Source organism: Mastomys coucha, unplaced genomic scaffold, assembly GCF_008632895.1.
Source record: "Mastomys coucha isolate ucsf_1 unplaced genomic scaffold, UCSF_Mcou_1 pScaffold6, whole genome shotgun sequence".
Classification (NCBI taxonomy): Eukaryota; Metazoa; Chordata; class Mammalia; order Rodentia; family Muridae; genus Mastomys; species Mastomys coucha.
Genome location: NW_022196912.1, coordinates 24,198,202 through 24,206,863, shown reverse-complemented (window position 1 = coordinate 24,206,863; position 8,662 = coordinate 24,198,202). Strand labels below are relative to the sequence as shown.

Here is an 8,662-nt window from a genome sequence, read left to right as displayed (position 1 = left end):
GTTTCTCTGTGTAGCTGTCCTGTCAAAGCAATTCTTTATCCTTCAGTTTTTTGCAGGTGTTAATTTACTTTAAAGGGTATAAAAATTGCAACATTGTACGTATCGAGTCCAATTAAACAAAACTTACTTAATCAAGCACTTCATAAACATTAAGGCCCCAATGACAAATACTCCCCTAGCAGACAAAGATGTCTGTTAAAGCCATTAAGATTGCCAGAAAATTGATGATTCTCACATTTTTTTTTGCAATAACTCTAAAGACCTAAAATATTTAACTACATTAAACATATCTCAGAGGTCTAAATTAATGACATACTGATAATAATGTGAGATTTATCTATTGATTTTTCTCTTATGTGTGGCTCTGTTACTATGACAGGAAAGCAAAGCTTTTTTTCTTTTTTAAAAATTTAATTTAATTTTTTTTTTACCTTAGTCACTTTATATCCCCTCACTGCCCCCCTCCCGGTCACCCCCTCCTACAATCCTTCTCCCTCCCCTTCTCCTCTGATCAGGTGTCCTCCCAGAGACTTTTGTCCAGCTTCTGGATTTGTCACCTTGATCAGTGAGACATTCAATTCCTGTGTAATTTTCACGTATATTACAATATATATTGACATTTTGAAGCAGTGGAATAGCACTCAGGCCTTCGCTCACACCGGGCAAATGCTCTGCTACTGAGCCACATCCCAGCCTTTATCTCTGTTATGTGAGAAGCAGAGTCCCTGTGTTCCCCTCTGCTCCCTCTGCTATCCTCCATCTCCTTCCTGCTCTCTTTTGCTTCCCCTCCTGCTTCACCCCTTCTCTCAGTTGTCAGGGAACTCCCTGTGTAAATCCACAAGTGTCAAATCCATAAAGATCCTTTCTGCCTCCAGAGTGCTGGGATTACAGATGTCAGACACCATGCCCAGCTTTTGCTCCCTTTTCTAACAGACTTTTAAATCTTTCTGACTCTTGACCTTGAGTTCTTTATAAAGCAATTAGTGTTCTATTTCTCATATATGTTGTAAATGTATTCTTTGGGCTTTAATCTGCAAAAAAAAAAAGTCTGCTTTAATTTGTCTGATGTTGAATTTGTTACGTCTTTGTTACCATTTGGGTCATGAAGCACAGAAAGCTCCCCACACCCATGCTGGTATGGCACCTGTGTGTTTCTTTTTGTATTTCTTAGGAATTTTGTTTACTCTTGTGTATGCAGTAAGGCATGAACCCATCTATATTTTCCCAAGCAACTGTCTAATTTCCTTATTTAATTTACTATTGCTATGACTAAGGCATCTTATAAAAGAGAGCATTCAACTGGAGGCCTGTTTACAGATTCGGAGTGTGAGTCCATGACCATCATAGTATGGAGCATTGCAACAGGCAGGCTGGCATGGTGTTGGACCAGTAGCTGAGAGATTACATGTTCAAAAACCAAGAAACAGAGAGAGTTAACTGGGAATGGTTTGGGCTTTTGAAACCTCCAAGCCCACAGTACTTTCAGTGACACAACTCCAACAAAACCACACCTCCTAATCCTTCCCAAACAGTTCCACATTCAGACATATGAGTCTATGGGGGTCACTCTCTCCAAGCAACCACAATTGTCTCAGTTTCATTTTTAAGTCTAGCTTGAGTGACTTAGGATGTTATGTGTGCCATATACTTAAGTTCTGTATGCACTGGTTTATAATAATACTGTGAGTTTGTATGTATTTTTGTAATGTGAGAAGCATTCTGGCTTTCTCTTTCTTTCTTCTTTCCTTCCTTCCTTTTTTCCCCACAAGTTTGTAGCTTTGGCTGTCTTGGAATTTACTCTGTAAACCAGGTTGTCCTTGAACTCAGAATCTGCCTACCTCTGCCTCCCAAATGTTGGGATAAAAGTGTGTGCCACTGCCACCTGGCACATTCTGGATATTCTGTTTAGTTCCAGTGGTCTGTCCTTTGATGTGCTATTGCCATGAGCTTAATTATAGAATGTTTATGGCATGGTGAATATTTGGAAGATCCAGTCCTCCATTAAATATTAAGGACTTTCTTACCTATAATTACAGATAAATTTTTCTATCTGAACTTTAAATTCAATCATGTAAACTTTAACTTTGTTAGTGATACTTAGGGGATAAATGGCTAATAATATAACTCAGATTTAATTGGCTTCTTTCCTACAAGCAGTGTTATACATGGCATATAGCACCTGTCTCAGTTAGGGTTTCTATTGCTGTGATAAAATACCACAACCATAGCAGCATCAGAGAGAAGTGTTTAGCAAATCTCACAACTCACAGGTCAAATTCTATAGGTGAGGGATGCCAGGGCAGAAATTAAGGCAGAAGCCATAGAGAATGCAGGTCACTGGCTTACTCTCCATGGCCTGCAAAGTTTGCTTTCTTCTATGCCCCAGTACTACCTGCCCAGGGATGGCACTTGACACAGGAGGGGCTTTTCATGTCAATCATTAATCAAGAGCATGCCCCACAGACATGCCTACAGTTCAATCTGATGAAAACAATTCCTCAAATGGCACTCCCTTTTCCTGGATGACAGAGAACCAACCAGTCTGATTGTACTCTTACTCAGCATGCATGTCATGCACTTGTTAAATGTTTTAGTAAAGGGCCAGTGAGATGGCTCAGTGGGTAAAAATGCTTGATTAACAAGCTTGGAAATGGAGTTCAAACCCTGCCATCCATGTAATGATGATGACAATGATAATAATAGACTTAGTATATCTAGGTGTGTTGCTGCATACTTACAATAACAGTACTTGGGATATGGAGACCAGACTGCACCTCACAGTGAGCCTCTGTCTCAAAAAAAAAAAAAAGGGTGGGGAGGTAAAATGGCTCAGTGAGTAAAGGTACTTGCCACCAAATCCGATGATGATCTAAGTTCAGTCCCTAGCACCTAAGTGGTGGGAGGAGAGACTGAACTCCCATTGGTTGCCCTCTGACTTCCACGGGCATTCTGTGTCGCACAGGCAAACACACAGATAAACACAATATAAAGAAAATCTTTTAAAGATGAACAAAAAAGATTCTAGCATATACACTTCCAAGTGTTTTTATGACAATTTCACACTGTCAGAAGGACTGAGACTCTGGAATAGAATAAGGTGCCACCTCTGCCTTCAGAGTGACTAGTAGATAAGTGCCCAGTAATTTCCTCCTCCCACACCAGAGGATCTATGGATCCCCTGAGGGCCAAATAAAAATTTGGGGGCTTGAGAGATGCCCTAGTAGTTATGAGCACTTCTTGCTTTTCCAGAAGACCCAGGGTTAACTGGCAGCATCCACATGGCTTAACTCCAAATAATCTGATACCCTCTTCTGGCCTCCAAGTTTACAACATTTGTGTGGTACAAAGAAACATACAAGCATACATGATAAAAACCCAATAACTTGTTTTTTAAAATGAAGTTGAAAATGTCTAGGAGAAAGACCAACTCCATGACTGTCTAATTAAAGCAAGCGTTATTAAAAACTGGCTAGGAGGATGGACTCTAGCTCTGTCCATACCCGGGGTTCCCAAAGACTTTGTTGAGTTACATTAATTGGGTGCATATAAGGGCCAAACCCACAGGGCTGTGTACATCCTGCCTTCATCCAATCAAAGGCAAGCACACATTCTGATGTACGTCCTGCCTAGGTACCTGCCACCTACCTGTGATCAAGCACATCCTATGCAGTTGGGGCAAGTACCCTTGTTTACTGAAGTGAAAACAGGTGGCTTGTTATCTTACAAAAACAGCTCTAGTATTTCAGGAAGTAATCTGACCTTGGGCAACTGGGGCATCCGGGTTAAGTTTAGCCCTCAAAAGAATAGAACAAAAAGTCAAAAAGATTATTAAAGCCTGGTCTCATCAAATGAATGATCTGTATGTTGCTGTCTGATTTCCTACGACAAGAGGTTCTCTCATCCTGTTTCTTTCCCAGCCTCTAACTTCAGGTGTTCTCCCATGTTTTCATTTTAGAAGTTCCAGCGTGAGTTAAGCACCAAGTGGGTGTTGAACACAGTGAGTACTGGGGCCCATGTGCTGCTGGGGAAGACCCTACAGAACCATATGCTGGACCTCCGCATCGCCAACTCTAAACTCTTCTGGAGGGCACTGGCCATGTTGCAGGTCAGAGCATGATGGGAGGCTCCCAACCCTAGATGGCCACAGAGAATATTTTTGTAAAGTGAGGGGGGGTTGTAGGGTCAAGGGCTATTTTTTTCACATCTTTCTCAGATATAACCTCTAGTCTGCATGCTTTCACACACAGGTACATTGAGGGGGTCCCTGCAGGTGTCATGTAGGGAACTGAACTATGGGAATAGATAAGAATGGAAACCCAATGTAGATTGATATTACCAACCTGGATCAGACTTCAGGGAGTCTAATGCCAAGTGGTTCATTGTGGGCATATTCAAAACACAGTACATTTTGAGGAAAGGTTTCTAGGTAGCAGTCAATCCAATCAGTCCAATTCCAGGCACACAATAAAGCTGAAGGTGTGACTACATAGAAACTCTTTTACAAAGTGCTTGTGACCATGAGGCTGGGTTCTGTAGCTAAAGGGCCTAAAATCTAGTGTGATTTCTGAGCATAGAGTTCAGTAGGCCACAAAGTACATGTGACATCTTCCCTAAGGATGGTAATAGTCTAGGAAGGGAGGAGTCTGGGGCAAACATTCTGGGGAATTTGGGTGAGGTCTGTCTCTGTAGCAAAAGGTGAGGGAGGTCGACCTCCACAGACAGCAAAAGGTCACCAGGATGTTAACAAAATCCACCCTCGACTTTCTGGATGGAATGCCGGTATTTGATGTTTATCTCCTTCATGGAGGAGATAAAGATGCATGATTCACATTCCTGGTTCCCTTAGTGCTTTGGGTGGGTACAAGGACCTCTGTGCCCTGACCAGTACGTAAGTGTAAAACAATAACCTCCAGTTGACAATCTTTAGTTTCAAGGATGCAACAGAATCCCAACTCTTAGCAGGGCGATGGTGGTGCACACCTTTAATCTCAGCTCCAGAGGCAGAGGCAGGCTGATCTCTGAGTTCCAGGACAGCCAGGAACTCATCCTGGCAATTAGCAACCCCAGTGGGAAGGAGTCTCTCTGTCTCTGGTGACTTGAGGAGTGTCTGGCAGAGGGCTCTTATTGGCTTGTCTTGGGTCATGTGCACAACCTTGAACCAATCACTGTCCTCCAGGGGAAAGGGTTCTCTGCCCACCTGCTTTGTGTGTTGTCAAATTGACTTTGAGATGGGATGGGAGATGGACTTGATTATATCCCCCAGGATGGAGATTATCAGTTATCCAGAAGAAAAAGCAGGAGTTAATGCTAGAGAGAAGTGGGAATGGCTGCTGACCAGAGAGAATAATAGATGATGGCCTTGAAGGTTGCAATAGTTGATCATTGACCTGTAGGGTTGTTGGGACCCAGTTGTACATCTCACCAATTTCCCATTCATTATGAGCAGGTGATGGTTTACTGCTAACTCCTTTAACCCAGTTTTTCTTTATACCTTGTGATTTTGGTACTGCAGGAAGGGAGTCTCTGTAGTGTCTTCAACCAGTCTTCAGGATTACAGCCCCTACTCTCTCATGTTTCTTCTTACTCCCAAGACACTATTTTCAGTTCTCTTAGGCATCTACCCTGATGCTGACCTCATTGCTTCTTCCACAGAGGTTCTCAGGACAGTCCAAGGCTCGGTGCATCGAGAGCCTTCTTCAAGTGATCCATTTTCCTCAGCCACTGTCAGATGATGTCCGCGCTGCTCCCATCTCCTGCCATGTCCAGGTTGCCCACGAGAAGGAAAAGGTACCCTTCCCCGGCTGGCTGCTCAACACTTTCTGAGGATCTCAAGCATCTCTGGAACTTTGTGTGGCACTGAGTTTACAAAGCTCAGAGATACCTTTCCACTTGGAGCTCCCATTTGGAGGGCTGGGTGGATGGAGTAGGGGTGGGATGAGTAGGTACAACTGTGACAGAAGCTACAGAAGCAAAAAAGATACCAACAAGAGGTCTTCTGTTGTGCCTTGGAGGGGCATCAAGAAAGAGCAAGAGAAGGGCTCTTTGCATAGGAGTTTTCCAACTTCAGTGGCAGTTTTTCTCTGCTCTTGACCCCACCTCTTTCTAGTCCAGATAACAACCACCTATACTTGCTTCCAAGCTAACCCCTGTGTCCAATTCTCTAGCCACTCCAGGGTTATTCCTCAAATGGCCATACTTTTTCTTCAGCCCTCCCTGTTCCTTCCACTAGGTGATCCCCACCGCCTTGCTGAGCCTCCTCCTCAGGTGCTCCATCACTGAGGCTAAGGAACGCCTGGCTGCAGCTCCTTCAGTCTGTGAGGTTGTTAGGAGCGCCCTCTCTGGGCCCGGTCAGAAGCGCAGCACCCAAGCCTTTGGAGACCCTACAGCCTGTGGTGCCTTGAATTGATGTTTCTGGGACCATGAAAGAGTCTCTGTCCAGTTCTGAGGGGACTTGTACCAGCAAGACACATTGTGGGACAAACTCAGTTTGGTGGTGGTAGGGTGGGGTACTAACAGACCAGAATTGGGGAAGAGTCCCCAAAGAGCTGGATCTTCACTGGCATCTTCTGAACTCAGGAATAAAACTAAATGTCTTCTTTTGGAATCCAACCTTGCCAAAAAAAAAAAAAAAAAAAAAAAAAAAAAAAAAAAAAAAAAAAAAAAAAAAAAAAAAAAATCAGTAATCAGACTCACTACACACAAACAAGGCAAACAGGGCCTTCAGGTATTCCCAGCTAGAGAGAAGCTCTGTTCCAGACATCATTCCAGAGAGACAGACAATGCCAGTTAGACAAGATCCTTGGGGACTAGGAAGAATGCCACATCCACTCAGAGACCAGTGAGCAGAGACATTGGCTACATCCTCTCCCCGTGTTTGCAAGAGTATAAGGAACTCTGGGGGTGCTGGGCACCCTTTGGTGGGAGAACCCAACAGACAGTAGAAAGTTGTCTGCACTGCTTTAGACTGAAGCTGTCATGGGTTTTGATAAATCAAAGGGACCCGGATTCATCCCAGGTCCAGGCTTGAGGTGCCTGCAGCCAAGGATCTCACTGTTGAGGTCTGGCTCCCCCTTGTGGCAGAGAAACAGCTAATTAATAGATGTCCCCAGGAGCTCTCTCACAGAGAGAGCTCTGGGAACTTTTAGTGCTAGAGTTATTTTGGGATATGACAGGGGAGGTCAAGAATCAAGGAGAGTTGTGGAACAAAGGAAGTTAAAGTGGGACAAATAAAATCTGAGAATGTCTTCTTTCAGGCTTACAGTGGTTATGCAGAGTGAATAACCGAGAATTAGGGCTTTGTCTGTGGATTCTGGGCTCTAGGCAGAGCTAAAGAACTTCAGAAACTTGCTAGTGTTAGAATTGTGTAAGGGGAGGAGTGAATGTCTGCAGTCCCTTCACGTGGGAGGACAGGGCAGACGTGCTTTGGGACAGGATGTGCATTGGAAGCTACATAGCAAGATCACTCTCCCTCTCAAAAAATTATTCAGAGACAAATGGACTACAGCCTGCTTCTAAATAGCTAGCACTATTTGGAGAAATCAAACATCTTAGGGGATGAAAACAACTGGAGAACAGGCTGTGGTGGTGGTGGTGGAAGGATAACAGGTTGGAGGGACAGGGGCACTGCTGACCCAGAAGACTCAGGACCAAAGAATATAAAAGGAAATGAACTCTGGGATACCCAAGGCCAGATCAAAACTGAGAGGACTTAGGGTAGCAGACAATTGGGGATTGAGCACATGTGAAGTCTAATATGTTAAAAATGGACCATGCTGTCAGGTCAGCCAGTGGCTGTTTTTCCCAACTTAGGTCAGCTAGCATGGATCTTGAATATGTATGTTAAAGAGTACTTAAGGCCAAAGAATGGAGTTTGAACCAGGTAGGGCATGAAAGTAACCTGGCTCCATTCATGGACTCAACAAACACAGCGAAATGCCTAGTGTCCCATCTAAATTCAAGGCAGGGTTTGTACACAGGGATTAAATCTTAGTGTTTCAAGAACAAACTTTGCATGTAGAATCTATTATAAAACACTCCCTTTGTAGGAGGGGGAAGAATTGGGTCTCTGTTTAGCTGGTGACTGAAGGCTACAGAGTGAGAGACATAGAAGGTAAGCTCTTTTTTATAGGGTGCCTGACTCCACAGTGATGTGAAGAGGAAACCTCTGGTTTATTTAGAAAGTCAGTTTTGTCAAATGATGTTTTCCTGAGGCACACAGGTGCAAGGATGTCTTGCTAAAGTAGACAGGTGAAAGAATGTTTTCTTGAAGCAGACACATGAAAGGACCCATGATGGAGTATAAATATGACCCCACAGAGAGCTGGAGAGGAGCACTTAGCATTGGTTTGTTTTGCTTTGCTTCACTTTTTTTTTTTTTTGCTAACGATATGCATATATTATTTTGCCTGACATAGTGTCTTAGTCAGGGTTTCTATTCCTGAACAAACATCATGACCAAGAAGCAAGTTGTGGAGGAAAGGGTTTATTCAGCTTACACTTCTATGTTGCTGTTCATCACCAAGGAAGTCAGGACTGGACCTCAAGCAGGTCAGGAAGCAGAAGCTGATGATTGAGAGGCCATGGAGGGATGTTACTTACTGGCTTCCTTCCCTGGCTTGCTCAGCTTGCTCTCCTACAGAACCCATGACTACCAGCTCAGGGA

The 8,662-nt window shown here is 43.7% G+C and overlaps 1 protein-coding gene across 2 annotated transcripts in view; it reads left to right on the top strand.

Moving 5' to 3' along the window:
* The window catches only part of Gckr (glucokinase regulator), a 23,719-nt gene extending 17,115 nt beyond the window's left edge, over positions 1-6,604 (top strand). Inside the window, exons 17-19 of one of the 2 annotated variants that reach the window (XM_031356034.1) lie at positions 3,956-3,997; positions 5,653-5,787; positions 6,230-6,604. In XM_031356034.1, the coding sequence (XP_031211894.1) occupies positions 3,956-3,997; positions 5,653-5,787; positions 6,230-6,406 (354 nt within the window). In that variant the 3' untranslated portion in view covers positions 6,407-6,604. Of the gene's footprint in view, positions 1-3,955; positions 4,106-5,652; positions 5,788-6,229 lie in introns of both variants that reach the window. The other variant, XM_031356033.1, reaches the window with a different exon arrangement.
* The last annotated feature ends 2,058 nt before the right edge of the window (positions 6,605-8,662 follow it).